The following is a 20,711-nucleotide window of genomic DNA, read 5'->3' as shown; positions in this document are numbered from 1 at the left end:
TAAAAATTCAAGTAGCTTGAAAAATCTTATCATTTACTCAAGATAGAAACACATTTCTTATTGTCAATTAGTTAGTCAATTAAATGTTCTATTTCACATAAGAAGTTTATAAAAAAATAGATTTTTTTAAGGAACCTCTGTTTGTGAAAGTAAAATTTCACAGCAAGTATAAGAAAGTTCACAGTATAGCTTCTAACGACTTCTTTTGGTTTTCAAAATAACAATTAATATCCTTAAGGTGCAAATTACCATTAATTTTAACCTTAGAAAAGCAATATGAACTTAAATCATTCCAAAATAATGATGATACATTGCATGAAAAAAGCAAGAGACAAATGTCTGCACTCATTTATACAAAAGTGTAAATATCAGTAACATTACAATATTTGGACAAAAGTGCGTTACAGGGGTAAATATTGTGCAAAATTTTGAAGTGCACCTCTTTTATTTTATTAGGAATACAAAATGTATATGGTATATAACCATGTTTTCCTCCATTGAATTATAGAACCCCCAAAAAACTTTCCTCTTGGAGTAATTGAGTTTTGTGACTGGGACACTTAATGTATGAACTTATTGCATTCGTTACCAAGAATAGATTTTCCTCCTAGGCATAACTGTGACAATTGTTTGGAAACGATGCAACGTCAGACACAATGCACTCTGATGGAGCTAGTGACGTCACTTTAAGGGGGGGTAAGGTTAGGTGAGCCCATTAAAAAGCATTGCATCCAGTTTAGATTGCATCTGCATCAGGTGTGCATCCAGTATTCAATTATTACAAAAAAAAAATAATAATTAAAACATGTAAACAAGTTCACAATGATTTTGCTAAACTAGTTTAACCATGAACCAAAACACTACATGCAGCCAATAAAATCAAGGTTATTAATAGACATGAAAACACATTTGACAACATATTAAAAATAGATACAAATGATTTCTTATAAATAAATGTCTAAAACTAAAAACATTTTGACAAATAAATCATATTTACACTCATGCATATTTACACTTACATACACTCAGCACTAGTTCCCAAAAATCAACATGTCTAGTGCCATAGCATTCCCAGTAGGCTCTTTAAACCGATTCACTTACCTCAGACCACTCAAATCAATTTAAGTACATGTAAAGTGTTATGGCAACGGTTTAAAAGAAATTAGCACTGATTATACGTTGACTGTCTAATAAAAAAATATAATCTTTCGCCTTTCGACCAGTGACCTGAAGAGGGCAGCAGCGCACTAACCTTACGACTTTGCATAAGCGCGAAGAAGAACATCATCTCCCGTGTAACATTACAGTGTAGAAAAGCATGGTATAGATATTACTTTTTTGCGTTAAAATGCCTTTAATAGTGATGTGTGGATACCCGTGCAGTGGTAAAACCAGACGAGCACATGAACTCAGAGACTACTTTACACAAAACACAGAAAGAAAGGTTCATATTGTTGGAGATGAAGATCAAGGAATTGACAAGAACTCTGTTTATGCAGGTGAGAAGCTTCTCAAAGTTCAGGCAACAATATTAAATGTATATTTAATTTTGAAGTCATGTGTGTATGCTAGTACATTACTAAACTCGTTTATCCATCTTGCTTACAAACATATTTCTAGTTTTTCTTACAGTGACATGACAAAACATTTTCATTTTGCATTTGAGTATTCTGGCTTCAGTCCTTGAATTGTTTTTTAGACTCGCAGAAGGAGAAGAACCTGAGAGGAGCACTGAGAGCTGAAGTGGAGAGGTGATTTATCTGGTCATATCGCATTCTAAAATCTCATAAAATTGTAGAAGAAATTTACTCAAACATAATGTCAATGATAAAGAAGAATAAAGATAATTTAATGCAGAAACGGGTAAAATATTCTTATGAGGCCATGTATTCATTTTGGCTTTACATAAATGGCTGCAAATAACAATATCATCAGAAATGTGATTCATTACAGTAATTCAACTCCAAAAGTGAAATTCATAAATTAAAGAGATTCATTATACTCAGATTAATATATTTCAAGTGTTTATTTCTTTTAATTTTGATTACAGATCATAAAAACTCACAAAGACAAATAATACAAAAATACATTTTACCAGAAATATTGGACTACTGAAAAGTATGAACATGTGAAGCACTCAATACTTGGTCGGGGCTATTTTTATTGAGGTAAAGTTGGTTTTATATTTGATTATTCGTTTATTTTAAAGGTCCCCTTATTGTTTACAATGCTACTTTGAATATTCAGTATGAAATTGCATGCAAGTATAACTCAAAACAACATGAGCACTATTTAATTGACTGTCAACAATGTTGTACTTTGATAGTCATTGTCTGCTAAAATGACTTCCCTATTTTGAATTAGCAAATAATACTTTTCTGAAATTATATTATTAAGGAGAATGTCAGAATGTGGGAATATAAAACCAACTTTACCCCAATGTGGCTTGGAGGCGATCAGTCTGTGGCACTGCTGAGGTGTTATGAAGCACAGGTTGCTCTGATATTTGTCACAGCTCTACTGTGTTGTTGGGTCTTTTGTCTCACGTCTTCCTTTTCACAATATCCCATAGATTCTCTATGAGTTTAAAGATGGGCAGGTTTGCTGACCAGTTAAACACAGGGAAACCATGGTCTTTATACCAGGTATTGGTACTTTTGGCAGTATGGGCAGGTGTTAATCCTGCTGGAAAATCAAATGAGCATCTCCATAAAGCTGGTCAGCAGAGGGATGGGCTTAATCCCTTATTTATCAGTGTCACCACGGTGGAATGAACCACCACCTATTATGTTTTATGCAGTGGATGCCCTTCCAGCTGTAACCCAGTATTGGGAAACACCCATACTCTCTTGCGTCACTCTCTCATGCACACACACACACACACAAAATGGCCAATTTAATTCAATTTTAAATTAAATTTTCTATTAAATTGAGCCATTATTTAAAACATGTTTGATAATTTTTTTAAGATTAAAAGCAAGTATCACTAATACAGATTCATGAATTTGGAAATTTAAATTGAAAAATTAATTATTAAAAAATGAATAAAAGAAAAAGATTAGGAATAAAATACTTAATACTTCAGCACAATTCCCACAATTTATTAGGATCTTTAAAAAGATCCTAAATCTGAGCATAAAGAATAGGAATATCTTAATTTCATTTTTGGTTTCCAGTACAAATATCTGAACGTAGTTTAAGGGCACCTATTTTACCCCTTTTACAAGATGTAATATAAGCCTTTGGTGTCTCCAGAATGTGTCTGTAAAGTTTCAGCTCAAAATAGTCATCAGGTAAATTATTAGCCTCCAGAATCTGCCCATTTTGGTGTCTGAGTACAGTGTAGCTGTTTTATAGCCTGTGGCTTTTAATCCAAATGAGCTGCTTCTCCCCACCCACCGTTCCCACATGCGTGTCTGCTTCTTCTGCATTACATCAGATAAACAGCAGTCAGTGACAGATACAGACACAGATGAAGCTGAGATACAGCTCATTAGTCAAAATATCAAGTAAGTTTATTTGATGTATTTGTGGTGGAGTTTATTCAAGCCCTTCTGAAATGATGAGTTTCACACAAATGGCGTTTGCAGTACACACAAATGTTAGCGTTTACTGATACCATGCGACCGTGGTGATTATAGCGGTTAAAATTATCATTGTTTTTGTTACAAACATGCTCTGTTTTAACTCTGAGAGTTGTAATATGTTTTAATCCCAGTTTTTTTGCAAAAAAAAATTCTGTTGACGTGTGTATTCATGTAATTGTAGAAATATGACACCTGTCAATCAATTCAGTGGCCTTCAAAATCACTGGGATTTGTATCCTATTTTAACATCGGAAAAAAAAAGAGACTTGTTTTGTTTATATTACTCCAATATGACTGTGGACACACTATACCTACACACAGTTCTGTCCAAACAGCTTACAAAAGATTATTTTCATTATAGGTGCCCATTAAATCTAGATATGGTTGCTTGAGATGCAGAAAATGAAATGTTATTATTTGAGGTATGTAAGAAAATTAGAAGTTTAGAAAGTTTAGAAATCTGTCTGTCTGTGGTATGAACATTATTATCCAGCTAAATTAGCTTCTGATCTTGTTTAAATTTTAAACTATGTCTGATTTTATAAAAGTTTTCAACATGACAGGTTCTAAGAAAGGCTTTAAGGGTGATATGCAAAGAAAGTTTACGTGTCAACAGAACATGCTTTTAAAAGTCATATGGGTGTATAATGAATTTTAATTATACACTCTTATAATTATAATTGTGCATTAATTGTAATTATGCACTTGCATTCTCAGAGTACTGTAAGCCATTTAAATTATTTAATATATACTTCTCTCTCTTTGCACATAGGAAAGTCAATAAAGACGACATTGTGATTCTTGATTCCTTGAATTACATTAAAGGTAAGAATAAAAACATCTGTGCTTTTGCTCTGTTTTGTTTAATTGTGTTTTAGAGCTCACCTTTAGAAGTTATTGTTCCTCGAAGTGAGATATTGAGATGATATACAGATTTTCAACAGCTGGCATTGCATGTGATTATATCCGGCTGCTATTAAACTGATGATTCATTTGTTTTAATTCCAGGCTACAGATATGAGCTGTTTTGTCTCATCAAACATACACAAACGCCCCACTGCTTGGTACGTAACCCTTTAAAACTTGTCTGCAGAACATATATATTTATTTATTTATTTATTTTAATACGTGATGCTATAATTGTATAACTCCTGCAGGTGTACTCTTTGACATCAGCTGACATGAGCTCAGAATGGAATAGAAACAAAGAGGCAGATTCTCAGTACACTCAGGAAATGTAAGCAAGTATTGTTTTGTCTAAGTGTGGTTATAATAATTATGTTTCTGTTATAAGATGTACACTAGTGTTCAAAGTTTTGGGGTCAGTAAGTTTTTATTTTTATTTTTTTATTTATTTTTTAAAGGCATTGATACTTCTGTTTATCAAGCAGTCAGTTTGTCAACTGTGTGACACCTCTGTTTTTGCATTTAGTTTTACAAAAACATAAATTTTGAGTAAATGTTGTTCGTTTGAACTTATGATTTCTGAAACAAATGTTTTTTGGTAGCTTCAAAATATCAAGCAGCATGACTGTTTTCAACATTGATAATAATAAGCAATGAAATAAGCAGTTTATTTTTAAAGAAAATGTTGAAATGTGTTACAATCAGAAGTTATTTCAAGTTTATAATATTACACGTTCTTACAGTTTTTATTATTGTATTTGTGATCAAATAAATCAGCCTTGTGTTATTTTATTATCACTGGCACATATAAAAAACACAGAATTTCAGTATTTATTTTATAAGAATTTTAGACTTTCATTTTTAAATACAAATTTATGTTTTTATCTTATTTAAATTTGTCACATTTGCTTTATTTTATTATATTTATATTTTAAAACAACTGAATGAAAACTGAAGGAAAAATGAGAACTATTAACAACTAAATGAAATAAAGTAAACGATTTGCATGCATTTTTATAATACTTATACTTTTACAAATATTAACAATTAAAGTTTAGCATTTTAATTTCTTTTGTTTTCGTAAGTGTTGAAACTAACATTAGTAATAATTACTAATAATAGTAATAATAATAATAATAATAATAATAATAATAATAGAAGTACATTTGATGTTAATATTACCTAATACTAGGGATGCTTCGATCAGGATTTTTGCAGCCGATACAGAGTACTATTGTCATAGTGATCGGCCGGTACCGAATTCCGATTCTGATGCTTCAAGCTTTATTGTGCGTTAAGCACATTTTCCCTCTAAGTATGGCCCTTAAGGGCCCAATCACACCCAAGGCACCTTTACGTTCCAAAAATGCGAGGCACACCACATTACCTTTTTATTGACAAGAAAAAAACAAGCATGGTGCACCTTTTATGCCGCTAGGTAACGACTGAATAAGCTTGTATTGAATCAATCGTATTGTGCACGAGAGTTGCTGTTGATGTTAATATAATTTTAATATGTAATAATATTGTGAAATTCAAGATTTGTGAGTCATACAGCACAGGATAGCTCAAAACAGAAACCACAAGTCTCTCCTCCATCTTCAAAAGTCTCCGTAGTCATCTTGACAACACAAACACTGCAGTCACCTCAGCGGAAACCCCGCCTCTGCTTTCATTTGATTGGAGAATGAAACAGATGTGACTGACGTAATGCGCTTTTTTGGCTCAGAGTTGACTTTTTTCAACTGCGAGCGCACAGCATGCAACGGCAAAAATGCTAGGCACAGCAAGCGGTGAAAACACAAGGCGTGCATAAGCAGCACACAAAATGCTCGCAGCCGTTAGTAAATAATTCAAAAAAGGCGCCTCTCATCGCAAAAAGCGCTTTTGGTGTGATCGGCCTAAGAGAAGATCTTGCCTTACCCAAGGAATAAATTAAGGATGCTGCATATAATTCCTTTTAAGCCTCCTGTCGTGTTCACATCCTGTCCCTTACTTTAGTGTTCTCGGTCAAAATTGACCGGTCTGTTTTAACTGCTCTTATATTAGCCCAAAAAGAATTTTTCTCCATCAAATTTTTATTCAACATTCTTTAGCTGTGAACATCTCAAAGTAGTGTTTAACATGAATTTACAGAATTAGACATAAAATATCTGCATTGAAAATAAAAATAGGCGCTGAAAATATATTACAGAATGAACAATAGATGACAGAAATCAAAATACTTTGTTTCATTACTAATAGACAGCTCGCTAAAATAACTATCAGAGGGTCTGACCAAAGAAATTGAAAATTTAATCCATCCAAATGATTTATCAACCAGCAAAGCACAAACAAAATGCTATCCTTTCCTGTGTTCTGGGTGATCGAATTTTCAGTCTTTCAAGTGTACTAATATAGGGAATAGTGACTGAGGGTATATACAGTGAGCATGGACACAGAACTAGATCTAGTTATACTTTGGTCATTTTTAAGCGATATAATAACGGTCTAATATAATAAAATAATTATTGCTAAGCTAAAAGTGCTCCTGCTAGACTCAGAGATTGGCTGAACAAAGATTGGCAGAAAGAAAGAAAGAAAGACTCCTTCTCTTTACTTCTTTCCAGAGAGAGAGAGAGAAATAAATAAATAAGCAAATAAAATAAGAATAATAGAATAAAATAAGAAAGAAAGAACAAAAGAAAGAAAGACACACATAGATGGATTCACATAACAGACACCTAGTCTGTGTGAAGATATAATACACTGTTTTATCAGGAAGTTGATTCACGTTGGAGGATCCAACGCTTTCATGGCAATTCATAACTTATTGGTTTAGTGGCTAATCCATATGAATTTGTACGATCTCATTCATACAGTTTTGCACAATTTGCTTATCCCCAATGATGGTTGGGTTTAGGGGTGGGGTTGGGTGCCACGCCTCTTTTTATAATTGTACAGTTTTGTACGACTGAACTCTTATGAATTAGCCACTAAACTGACAAAACTTAAAATAGTTGTTTCTTTGTGAGATCAGGCTGGAGGATCAGCACATAAGCTCATAAAAGAGATACCTGCAAAAGACATTGTTCAGTCTGAATTGAGTGAGTGAGTGAGTGAGTTGAGGTAGTATGTATGGGGATGTTTTCTGTCTGATGAATGAATATAGTCTGGATACCCATTCATTTCCTATGGCGGTCACTTTTGACCGGGAACACCACAGGTGTAACAAGGTTGATTAAAACACTCAAAATTCAATGAAAGAGATGATCATCACTTTTATATGTTCAAATGCATAGTGTGGAGGATATCATAACGCTTTGAGGCAATCAGATGTAAAACACAAAATTTATGAGTGATTTAAGTTTCGGTCAGATTTGACCCGAACACGACAGGAAGGTTAAACACGTCCCTTATAACCATTTAGGTGTGAACATGTCATGGCCAGAAGCAGCTTTACAGAAAACAATTCATTCATTAATTCTATTTCGGCTTAGGCTATGTATGATATAGCGCTTGTGAGTCTTCCTCTGCTTGTAAACTCATAAACAAACCCCTGCGATTGGTTCATGAAATAGGCCAGATTGGCCTGTACCGATCGTGTCATGAAATGTGATTATCAGCCGATACCGATCTTCGGCTAATTCACTTCATATAGTATCAAATGAGATCAAGTAAAGTATTACCATAGCTATAATACATCACTACTATAGGAACACTGTTTTCAAAAATATAAGAAATAAATGTTGTTGACCTCAAACTTTTAAATGGCCATGTATTTTCAGTTGATTTAAAAAAGTTCTAAAATAAAGATTTTTAAGATATTACATTCATTAACATTCTTTTCTGATTTTAAACGACAGCCTTGATGCGCTAATCCTGCGTTTTGAAGCTCCTGATTCAAGGAATAGATGGGATAGTCCACTCTTTACTATTCAGCAAGACGACTCGCTTCCATTTGAAGCCATCTGTGATGCGCTATTCAAAAGAAAAGCACCACCACCTAATCAGTCCACGAAGAGCGTAAGCATGCTCAGAATCCATTATTAGCATTAAAATGCATCTTTTGATTGCTCTAAGATGGATATTAAAACCTGTTTTCACTTTTTTTTTTCCAGCAACCACTCTCATCCACAAACTTTCTGTATGAGTTGGACAAAGTTACTCAAGATGTCCTAATGGTAGGATTTCATTCTCTTCAGCTTTTGTGTTCTGTTAAAATAGAAAGCATTTAAAGACTTTTTTTAGGTTCATTGCCTACAGGTTAATGTTTATAGATCGCATCGTTACCGTCAGTATCAAAAGTAGGTGTTGTTGTTTTATGTCTTAGGCTGTTCTTGAGTCACAGAAGACCAGCGTCCCTGGAGATCTCATTTCCATTCGTGGAGCCACAGAAAAGATATCCTTTATTTTTGCATCAGTTTGTGTGTGCATATGTGTATATAAAATGTTATAAATATTCAGTGAGGTACATAAATATTAAGACCAACACAATTCTAACATTTTTGGCTCTGTACACCAATGGATTTGAAATAAAGCAAACAAGATGGGCCATGGAACAGTTGAGAAGCCAATTGTCCTATTACTTTTGGTCCTTTAACAAGTATAAATACCCTCAAATTAAAGTCTGAAGTTAAAGCACATCTTGTCCGTTTCATTTAAAATTTGTCAATTCTTACAGTAGTTGTGTTTTGAGTAAAATGTTTTTTTTTAATCTTGAAAACTACTCCTGACATTCCTTCCTTATTTAAATAGAAAGGTTGTGATAAGAGCAAGTTTTTCATTAAATAACAAAAAGGTGCCATGTTATGTGTGACATTCAAATAAAATTTAAACTCAATATTGTTTGTAGTAATATATTATATATTTGTTATGAAGATTTGTTGTTCTCACCAATTGTTATTTTTTGAAGAAATAAATGCTCTGAATGACAATATTTTAATTTAAATTTGGACAAGAGAGCTTAATAGATTTTTTTTTTACTTAATTCATTACCAAATAAGCTGATCATGTTTAACTGATTTCTCTTATGTCCCCATGGCTAACATGTAAAGTTCTTGGTGAATTTACTATAATTAAGAAAATAGATCTATTTATATATTTTATGCTTTAATTAAAAAATTTTGTGTTGTTTTTTTTCCCCCACCTTGACAACAAAGTAATGTCCACAGTATTAAAAATGTTTTCAGCATGAAACCAAGATCAAGCCTAGCATTTGAATAAGCTCGATTGAAACATTTTCTGACAGAAAGTTAATCCGTTTAATGCTAATTGAAGATGTGTTGTAGTAATAAACTGAACCAGTTGGACGTATGTGCATGTATCGAATACACAAACATCAAAGAATGTAATTTCTTTCTGATGCAATTGCATTTTGCTGGCAATCTGAAACTGCTTTAGTGTTCAGACACATGGAGAGACAGATTAGCACAGGTGGCCATTTGAAATAATATGATTTTTTAATACAATTATTATTAGGAGTTAATTCATTCTCGTTTTTAGTTACCGTAGCAAGGTCTTCACTACCACTCAAAAACTTGTGGTAAGAAAAAAATTATTGCTAAATATTTTGTACGTTAATATGTTTAGACGTTTATTCCTGTGATCAAAAATAACTGCATTGACAGATTCTGAATAAAGTCTTTTTTTTATTCAGTAAGACTAAATCACTGTCGAGGAAAAATGCAGGAGAAACTGATAAATTAACACAACTGGACATTATCACAACAAAACCTGACCAACTGAAATGATGCTCAGGCTATTAAATACAAGAGATGATGAGTAATAAAAGCAAACATAGGTGTACATAGCCAATAAGTAACCATAGAAAAAGGAACAAATGAAAACAGGAGCTAACCGTTGACAAATCAAGAATGTACAGACATAGTTTTTTATTAATAACATAATTTTATTCTGAAATGTTTTGCATATGGACAATTCCAGAACTGTGGGTACATTTATCATCTCCTAGATAAACGGTCTATTTATTGTTTAAACTTTAACAAAACAATTTCTGAAAAAAAAAAGCGAATTATATCACGTTATCTCTGAAAATAATGTTCATATGTGTATTTATGGACATTTTGTCTTGCAAACATTGGCTAAAAGACTCCCACTGTATTTATTTCTGAGTGTCTGAGTGAATAGTACATTCAGATTCAATTATCATGAAATTATTAAGTGAAATTTCCATGTTTTTGTGTGTGTTTTGCATGAAACATCTATTTTCTGTTTTCGATTATTTGTAATATCAGTAATAATAATAATAAACATTTTGTGTCTTTACATTCTGGTCAGCTGTTATAAAACAGCACGTATCTGTTATCTGTCTAATGGTATTTATCTGTTTTAAAAATGCATAACAAAGTAAAATAAAAAAAAAACTCGAAATTATGGAAAATGTCAACAGTTATTGTCAACTCTGTTACTGGTTTTAAAAAAAAGTTAAACAAAAATAAGTAACAGAACCAAATGTTCTATTATATTTAATATTTTACATTAATTATGGTTTCAGTTCCCTGTAAATTGTACATTTGCTATATATGAAAATGCATGAAATTTACCCACAATTCTAGACTGAGTCATATAGACAGCAATGTTGCATGCATAAATGACTGTAAATGTTGAATTATTTGTGCCTTACCGACAATAATGGGATTGCTCTTGGAAGCTTGCTCTTTGAAATCTGTTTTCAAATGGCCCCCTAAACATCTTCAAAATGAACATCCAAACTTCAGTATCAGTTTTTATTTAAAGATGTTTAAAACCCCTTAAATGTAAAATAATAACTAAACAAAATAATTGGGAAGACTTTTTGCATTGTGAATGTCCAGCCTGATCTCACGAGAAAACGTTAAGTATTTTATGTTTTGTCAGTTTAGTGGCTAATTCGTATAAGTTCAGTCGTATGAAATTGTACGATTTTAAAAAGGAGGCATGGCACCTAACCCCACCCCTAAACCCAACCGCCATTGGAGGATGAGCAAATTTGTGTTGGAATGTCTACATGGTAACTTAATGAAAAAAACGGCAAAAGCCCTGCATCACTAAAAATGTTAATGATCATTAAACTGACATTATTTGTTTGATTTACCAATGCAACATACATTGTTGTACCTGCTTATTTTCTTTAACCTTTTTCATACATTGAACTCACCAGAAGTCTTAACATGGTGGAGCTGAGAAAACTCAGACGTCAGTTCATCAGTTACACCAAGATGCACCCAACAGAAAACATTGGACAGATTGCCAATATGTTTGTGCAGTATCTTAATAAGAGCATGCATTAGCAGGTGTTTTTCTTATTGTAATTATTCAGGTAATATTTATTTTTTAAGTTGCATTTTAACAACATTTGAGTGCAATAAAATGTAAATTCTTATGATGGCTTTCTATATTCACTGATGTATTTAAGTGAGATGAATTTACATTGAAATCACTCACTGATTCATCCTGCCTTCTCCCAATAATTCACTGTAAGAATAAAGCAAATATTTCACCATGCCGTTGTGCCCACCTTGTTACGGCAAACTTCTAGCAGAATAATACAAAACTTAAATTATTTCAAACTCTGTTTCTTGGATGTGACGGAGACTATCTATGATTGAGAAGCTTTGAGATCCACTGAAACAGATTTACTTTCAGAGTTCTGAAAGGTGAGGGTTTTAAAATCCTGATTGTAAACAAAAACTCTTCGCACATGGAATTACTCGCTTAGCTGGATTTGATGCTTGTTTTATTAGTATCAATTATAAATATTGAAATATTTAAAACATGATAGAAAACAAGATTTTTTTTTCAGGATAATTGAAATTAAAAATGTATTAGCAATGTAAAAAAGGGTTAAAATGTATACATCCTATAGTTGAATTCATATAAAAAAAATAAATAAATAAATAAATCAAACAATAAGACATTTAAAATAACCAAATAAATTTTACATTGTTAAATGATAAAATGTACTTGTAATTTTCGGTTAACCCTAAAACAATATAATGCAGTATAAAATGCATGTGAAGTCCTTCTATCACAGTAAATTATGCTCTATTTTTTTGTATTTACAGATTGTACTTTTTGTTGAGAAATTATTTATGTTAAAATTATTAACCATATTTGTATAATCGGGCTGATCACTTATATTTCGCTTTCATTAATAATTTTTCTTCCTAATTGAGTCTATTTAAATTGTTGACATTTTATTTTTTGCAATATCTCTTTTGAATTAATGTTTTATATTTCTATAACTAAAGATATTAGGTGAACAAAGTTTTATTTTAATGAATATAACTCGATAAAAACTTTTGTTAATGCATCAGAAATTATTGTCTATATTCACTAGGAACTAGATAAAAATATTCATTTTAAAAAGCGGCTGTACTCATTTGCTGAGCACTGTATATGTATTTTTTTCTCTAATCATGCTTTTTTTATCTCTTATCAATAGCCCCTTTCAATCATACTTCCGGAAAATTACAGTGGCATCCTTTGTTTACGTCCTTTATGTTTACAAATACAAGCGCGGCTGTTTAGAGGTCATTTATGATCGATGATGTCAGAATTTATCGTTATTTAGAAATCCTGAACGTCCTTGTCTGTCCTTGTCTCTTTGGTCTGAGTGAACAGCTTTTTTAAATTTACCTCAGACACACAAAGAGCCTTTATAATATACACTATAATCTATTTTATTTGTAGAGTTTATCACAAGTTTTAAAAAAGTGGGAACGGTCAAACTGCGAAGTAGAATTGTGAGCACCAATGGATGCCAAAAACATACCAGTTATAGGGTGAATTGGCATAATTTTTAAAGCGAATGCAATGTCTATTTTTGAGAGCCAAGCATTCTCAATTTAAAAAAAATAGCCAAGCCGGCTATTTTGATAAGGGAAATCACTTGGTCTATGTTGTGGTAATGTAGAGAATATTCGTTGATTGGAATGGTGGTATTTATGCTAGGTAGTGTGGAATTGTGTGGAGAAGAAAGGTCGATTATGAGGCATTTTTATCCTGAAAATTTTTAAGTAGCAATGCCTACTAGGCTAATGCGGGAAACGCTGAACGCCGGAGTGGAGAAAGGTCAGATCATAAAATTATTATCAATCTCTTTTTTAATAAGATGATCGACTGTCTCAGGATCGTTGGTTGCAGATTGTAGATTAGGACAGAAAAGATTAAATGAGGGGAGAGCTGAAACGCCTGGGTAGAATCTGTTGGTTAGACCTGAAATGAGAAAGAACAGTTAGTATGAGGTGAGAGCAAGGTGAGTAATATTTACAGGAGTCGATATATTTTTTTCTTTTTTTATTGTTAGCGCTCCATATAGAGCATATCATTTTGGCAGGAGAGCCATCGCAGTAGTTGCAAATATGTAAATATTTGCAAGGGTTTCTGAGACACTGCCTATGTTGAAGTTTTGGCAGATGTCTCGGTTGGAGGAAGAGGAGTGGAAGGATGAAGAGGGGAAAAGAGAAGGAAGGTTAGGATTAGGCGGGCGAGGGATGTAACTGGTGGATTTGGGGGTTGGTTTGGCTGAGTCGCAAGTAGGAGTGATGAAAGGACAGGAGGTACTGGAGTGAAAGCTAGAGCAGCAGACAGCGCAGGACAAATTACGGCAGCCTAGAAAGACTCTGTTATGGAGCTCAACGTCCAGAGGCCCCCAATTAGTTTGTTGATTCCATTGAGTCACGCGGATTGCACATTTAGCTGAAAAAAGCTTGTGGTATGTATAGAAATGTGTACCCCTTAGGAGAGCGCGAGCTCAGCAATGATGGCCATGTAGTCATTCAACTTGCACCTCCTATGGGGAAAAACGGAACAGATTATGTCTGTGAAACGTGAGAAGGTGATAGTGAATTCGGCTAATGACATGATACGAGATTGAGTGCTGGCGGATTGTTTTAAGGTGAGAGCGAATTCGGCACAATCGACCTGGCATTCTGCCGCGGGGAGTGAGATGGGTCAAAGGAGAGTGATGAGGTCTATATCTGCACCTGAGAGAACCTGGTTTCTTGCAGAGGTAGAGATGGGGGGAGGTTCCATGGCTAGAGCGTTAAATGGCATGGGAAGGAGCGTGGCTGTGGAAAGGGTGAATGGGGGGCATGGTGCAGAACCTTGCTATTTTCGACCTATCAATCTATTGATAGTACTAACGAGCGCTATCGACAAATCCCAAGTAGGAACCCTACTGGCGCAGGCAGGCCTCAACCTCCTGGATCCACAGAGGAATCTGACCACCACAGGGTCTTTCCCAAGACCATCAGTACGGTATGTGGACATTGCCGATACGTAAACTTTAAGCATTGACGGAGTCAAACCGAATTCAAAACGCTCCTGGAGAAATTCTAGCACTGACCCCACAGGGCAGTGGACTGGATCCAGGTGGTGGTCTGTACACCACGAAGTAAAAAGTTTTCACTTGGTGGCATACAATTTCCTCGTGGAGGGAGCTCTGGAGCTTAGTATGGTTTGAACAACCTCAGTTGACAAACCAAGCCCTACAAGGTGGGCTCAGAGGCCACACCCCCAGTTCCCAGAGGTCCGGGTGTGGGTGCACTGGGACAGTAGGTCTTTTTGGACGGGAATCTTCCATGGGGGACCGTAGAGGAGAGTCACTAGGTCCGAGAACCACACTCGTGTGGGCCAATTAGGGGCTACCAGCAATAGGTTGTACCCCCTTGACGGACCCTCTTTAGGACTCCCGGGAGCAGAGCGATTGGGGGAAAATCGTACAGACAAAGCCTCGTCCACGTCTGCACCATGGCATCCAGCCCCAATGGTGCTGGATGTGTGAGGGAGAACCACAATGGGCAATGTGTTGAGTTTTGACAGGCGAATAGATCGACGTCGACTTTGCCGAATCTCCGCCAAATGGCCACCACCACTTTTGGGTGTAGTCGCCATCCCCCAGGCTCCAACCTCTGTCTCGACAGGAGGTCCGCTCTCACATTCATCGGGCCTGGGATGTAAGCTGCCTTCAGAGAAAGCAACCTCCCCTGAGCCCACAAAAAGATCTGCTTCGCCAACCTGCACAGAGAGCGCGAATTCAGACCCCCTTGATGGTTGATGTAAGAGACCACCGATGTGTTGTCGGTCTTCTCTCACTTGAGGGAAGAAGTGTCTCAGAGCCTGAAACACTGCTAACATCTCCAAGCAGTTGATATGCATGTGGAGATGATGGTCCCTCCACTGTCCCGATGCAGGAAGGCCCCTCAGGGTCGCTCCTCAGCACTTGTGTGAGGCATCTGATGTCAGAGCCAAGCGCTGAGATATCACTCCCAATGTAGGGTCCTGGGACAGAAACCAGGGCTTTTTCCATATCGATAAAGCTCGTAGGCAACGCCGTGATGCTTTAATTGTGCGGAATGGATTTCCCCTCTTGGAAAACCCCCTGGTTTTCAGCCTCCACTGTAATGGTCTCATGTGTAGCAGACCCAATGGAATTATGTTGGAGGCTGCCGCTAGGAGACCCAACAGCTTCTGGAATTGTTTAACAGTGATGGCTTGTTGGCCCAGCCTGATTCTCTTTGTGGCTCCCTGAATTGACTCGATTCGGGTAGGGGACAGCCACACTAACATCGTCGTGGAGTCCCATAGCACACCTAAAAAAGTAGTCATCTGAGCTGGTACAATCACACTTTTCTTTGGTTTAGCCGCTACCCAAATTTCTTATGTGAGCAAGAACAACATCTCGATGTTGAACCGCTAACTTCTTCGATCGGGCTAGAATGAGCCAGTCATCGAGGTAATTGAGAATCTGAATCCCTTGTAGCCAAAGCGGAGCCAAAGCCTCGTCGACGATTTTAGTAAACGTGCGGGCTGAGAGTGCTAGGCCGAACGGAAGAACCCAGTACTGATACGCCTTGCCCCCGAAGGCGAATCTCAGGAACTTCCTGTGACTTGGAATGATGGATATGTGGAAGTATATCGTGACAAACCAGTCCTCGGACTGTATTTGTGACACGATGGTGCTGATAGTCAACATTTTGAACTTCAGTGTTTGTACTATGCGATTTAGCTGTCTTAGATCTAATATCGGACACAGCCCTCCATCCTTCTTTGAAACAATGAAGTAACGGCTTTAAAACCCTGACTCGATGTCTAGAGGAGGGATCTGTTCTATGGCTCTCTTTCTAAGAAGAGAGTCTACTTCTTGTTCCCTAACTAGAGCCTGCTATGGCTTCACTAGGGTATGGAGCACCTCGTTGAAGCGAGAGGGGCGTGAAGCAAACTGAATTCTGTAGCCCCTCTCTATGGTAAACTGGACCCTCTACGAAACATTCAGCAGACGTTTCCACTCTGCCATAAAATTCTACAGGGGTACCAGTCTCTCGAGACTGGCCTCTATGTTCCCCTGAGTAGCTAACTCTGGGAACTGAGGTGAACCCACCACAGGAGGCCCCTGAATTAACTGCTCTTGGACCCTCCGTAGAGGGGGCGAGTCCACTAACGCCACCACTTTTGGGATAAAGCATTTGTGGATAACGCCGGGGGTCTCCATGCCTTGAGGCACCAACGATGGGAAGGTTGGTGGATAGACCCCCTGTGGGCAATGAGAAGGTGGCCTTTGCACCTCGTTGGGGGCTGCCCAAAGAAGTCCTAATGCTAGGACTCCTTCTGATGCGCAGGCCGTTTCACAACGATGGTCCTCGGACCACTGTATGTTATGGTCTTTGCCTCTTGAGAGCACTTCCCACCCCATTTTCTTTTTGGAGACTGACGGGAAGCCACACTCTTTTTGCTCAGCTCTATACTGAGCAGATGAGCTGGTTGACGGCTGGGGTTGGTCCCACTGCAGAGCCCCAGAAGGATGCCCTTTCGGGCGAAGGAAGCTCCCGTTGGAGCCCGACCTCTTTTTCGCCTGCTCAAACGTTTTGGCGACTCTATCAATGCGTTCCTCCTTGATGTTCGCTTGCTTAAGCCATAAATGTCTCTCTGTTACCACCATGGCCGCTATAGAGTGGCCTAAAGATCTAGCCACTTCTTTAGTGGCACGGAGAGACAGTATTTCTCTGACTGTATCGGGCCTCAAACTCATCGGGCTCATCACACAAGCCAGTTTTCTGACGCTCTTCCTGCCTCTCCACTTCCCAGTTTATATTATATTTTCTTGTTACATTAGCCAGGACCTCTGCCAGCTCATCATATTCGGGGCATAATGGGGAAATTCAATTTTGGCCCCGATGACCTTCCATACTCTCGACTCCCTCAGAAACCGAGAGGTGGAGCAGCCGCCCATCAGCACAAAAGGGAAGAAGCCAATGAACAGGCTTTCAGCTCGCGGTGACTGGACCCCGATCTGACGGTAGAAGGAGAAGAAGAAGCTTTTGAGCTGGTCTCCATCCTTTCTGCCAGATCGAGCTGCGATCCCCACAACATTAATCGCCGCTCGGCCTCACCTGTGCTTCAGAAGATTATAAAATTGGGATGGTATCCCATTGTGTCTCCTAATAAAGACACAGCGTAGAGTTCCCTGGAGGGAACTCTGGTTATTTATAGTGAGTTAGGAATCATCTGATTGGATAATCAATCATGAGCTGATGCTGGAATAGCTGAGGACAATCATAAGCACGTGATCCTCTCGAAATTTGTTTATAAATAAACTTCACTCAATGAGAGTATTGTCATAATTTTATTAAAATCTCAAAAATGATTTCAAGCAAAGGTAATACTGAAAGTCTGTGCTAATTGCTGATATTGTCTTACAGGAGTACTGTATTAAATTGTAAAAATATATAATAATAAACAGTAAAAATCGTCATTTAAAAAAAATAATTTAAAACACATTAACAGTCTACACACATCTACAGTCTGAAAGTGGATCAAATCGAATATTTATGTACTTTTTTAGTGACTAATGTGTAAACTTTATGTACTAACATATACTTTTAAGATGACAATAAGATGTTTTAAATTCAAATGCATACTTTAGTAAAACATAGTAAAACTTACCTTATTTAAAAAAATAGTAAAACTTACCTTATTTACGATAAAACGTTTGTTTATGGTTACTGTAAGAAAACTATTGTATATTATAGTCATTTATACAGTTTTATGGTGCACAGAAGTGTTCTTGGAGCTTCATATGATTACAGTTGAACCACTGAAGTCACATGCAATATTTGACAATGTTCTTGATACCTTTTCTGGACTTTGAATGTCTCAGGACCGTTGCTGTTATGGAGGATGAGAGAACCTCACTGAATTTGTGTTCTGAAGATGAAAGAAGGTTTGAGGGATTGAGATGGCATGATGGTGAGTACTTAAAAACAGAGTTTACATTTTTTTGTTAACTAAGCCTTTAATGTTTTATCCATCAGCTTATACAAGTTTTTGACCGCAAAACTGCATCTTATTGTTTCCTCTGTGAAACCTACACTACATGACAAAAGTCTTCTCGTCGATCGCAGTTGTAAGAGCAACAAATAATAACTTGACTTCTAGTTTATCATTTGAAAAAATGGCAGAAGGTAGATTTTAAGATAGATCATTTGTTGAACTGCATCCCAATCACTACAAATACTGCAGAAGACATATTGGAACCTGCATGGACCCAAGATTCTTACAAAAATTTGTCAGGTTTGGTGAAGGAAAAATCATGTTTTGGGGTTACATTCAGTAAGGGGATGTGTGAGCGATCTGCAGAGTGGATGGCAACATCAACTGCCTAAGGTATTACAAACCACAGGAGAGGGCAAATTCTTCATCAGGATAGCGCTCCTTTTCATACTTCAGCCTCAGCAAAGCAGGTCAAGGTGCTCTAGTATTGGCCAGCCCAGTCACCAGACATGAACACTATTGAGCATGTCTGGGGCAAGTTAAAGGAAGAGGCAATAAAGATGATTCAAAAGAATTTTAATGAACTCTTGACAGTCCTGCAGGAATGCTTTTTTTGCCATTCCAGATGACTTTATTAATAAGTTATTTAAGTCATTGCAGAGATGTATGGATGCAGTCCTCCAAGCTTATGGGAGTCACACACAATATTAATTCCTTTTCCACTGCACCATGACTTTATATTGTATACTGTACATTATTACATTATAAGTGACAAGACTTCTGTCTAAGCATAGTCAGACCTTACTGTCCTAATTAAATAATACAAATCAAGGCATGATTTATTTTGGTAAAACAAGCGTAATATAGAGACATTAGCCTTTCATATAAGCCACTTCTGATACCAAATGATCAACTACAAATCAAGTTATTATTTGTTGTTCCTAAAACTTGGATAGAGGACAAGAATTTTGTCAGGTAGTGTACAGATGATTGTTCTTGAAAGCTGTGCAGCAGTTTCTAAAATACACAGCGTGTTACCAACAACACCTCAAAGTTAATCAATTGACCTTTTTTATTCATTGTAGTGCTCAGTTTGAACTTCAGCAGATCTTTTTCTCTTCTACAAGCTTAAATGCATTGAGTTTGTTACATGCTTGGCTGATTTGTGTCAACAAGCAGCTGAATAGTTGTATCGGCTGGAGAGGGTGCAGTTCATGTTTCATCTTTTTTTAGGCACCATTTCTCGTCATTTTCTTCAATGACAGGAAACACGCAGTGAAATGTTCAGTTACAGTCTGGATGTTTGTCTTCAGTGGTTCACAGACCTTGAAATGAGCGCAAGGTTTGATTGAAGTCATCAATGCGTATGTACAGATGTTTTTACACTTTAGACGTGGGCAGGCTAATGAAATGAACCATAAAACTCATTGAGACGCTGACTGTTAGTGTTTTTCATGCAAGACTTTTGTTTATGCCTCTGGGCAAATGCAAGTGTTTGGAGAGCCATACTGATTCTTACATTAGTTATTCACGAGGAGGATTCAGGCCAGCTGTTTGTGTGCAAAATTATAATATGATTAAAACAGGCACTCCAATAACTTCTGTCATGACCTCTCAGACTCTTTTACATGGTGGAAATAGTAACGGTGTATTTTTGTTCCATTTTTGTTCAATTTTTTCAATTTATAATCACAATGTTCATTTTATAATTCACAATTGGGTTATTAGTTAAAAAAAAATCACTTTCTTAAAGCTAATTTTATCAACTGTCACAAGATAAATAAGCAATTTTAGCTTTTAAAAGCAAGACCAAAAAACTCACTAGATTATTTATTAGAATAAATATAAATTTTCATTTATGTATGATTAATAAATGAACAAACCATCCTGCATATCAAACTAAAAGCACCAAAACATGTTATTTCACACCATCTCACACACACAAATTGTAGAGATCGAAAAAGC

The 20,711-nt window shown here is 36.3% G+C and overlaps 1 protein-coding gene across 1 annotated transcript; it reads left to right on the top strand.

Moving 5' to 3' along the window:
- The first annotated feature begins 1,274 nt into the window (after positions 1-1,274).
- On the top strand, positions 1,275-11,856 carry kti12 (KTI12 chromatin associated homolog). The gene is made up of 9 exons (XM_056478443.1): positions 1,275-1,499; positions 1,700-1,751; positions 4,360-4,412; positions 4,596-4,651; positions 4,745-4,824; positions 8,339-8,498; positions 8,594-8,656; positions 8,806-8,876; positions 11,623-11,856. Exons 1-9 carry the CDS (start codon positions 1,349-1,351, stop codon positions 11,762-11,764), a joined length of 828 nt encoding a protein of 275 aa, XP_056334418.1. The 5' UTR covers positions 1,275-1,348; the 3' UTR covers positions 11,765-11,856.
- The last annotated feature ends 8,855 nt before the right edge of the window (positions 11,857-20,711 follow it).

The sequence above is a fragment of the Danio aesculapii genome, chromosome 18, assembly GCF_903798145.1.
Source record: "Danio aesculapii chromosome 18, fDanAes4.1, whole genome shotgun sequence".
In the NCBI taxonomy this organism is placed as follows: domain Eukaryota; kingdom Metazoa; phylum Chordata; class Actinopteri; order Cypriniformes; family Danionidae; genus Danio; species Danio aesculapii.
This window is presented reverse-complemented; position numbering and strand designations above follow the sequence as displayed.

Coding starts and splice junctions, on each gene's coding strand:
- kti12 (XM_056478443.1), top strand. CDS start 1,349: ATGCCTTTAATAGTGATGTGTGGATACCCGTGCAGTGGTAAAACCAGA. Junction 4,413..4,595: donor TTCCTTGAATTACATTAAAG/GTAAGAATAAAA, acceptor TTTTAATTCCAG/GCTACAGATATGAGCTGTTT. Junction 4,825..8,338: donor TCTCAGTACACTCAGGAAAT/GTAAGCAAGTAT, acceptor TTTAAACGACAG/CCTTGATGCGCTAATCCTGC.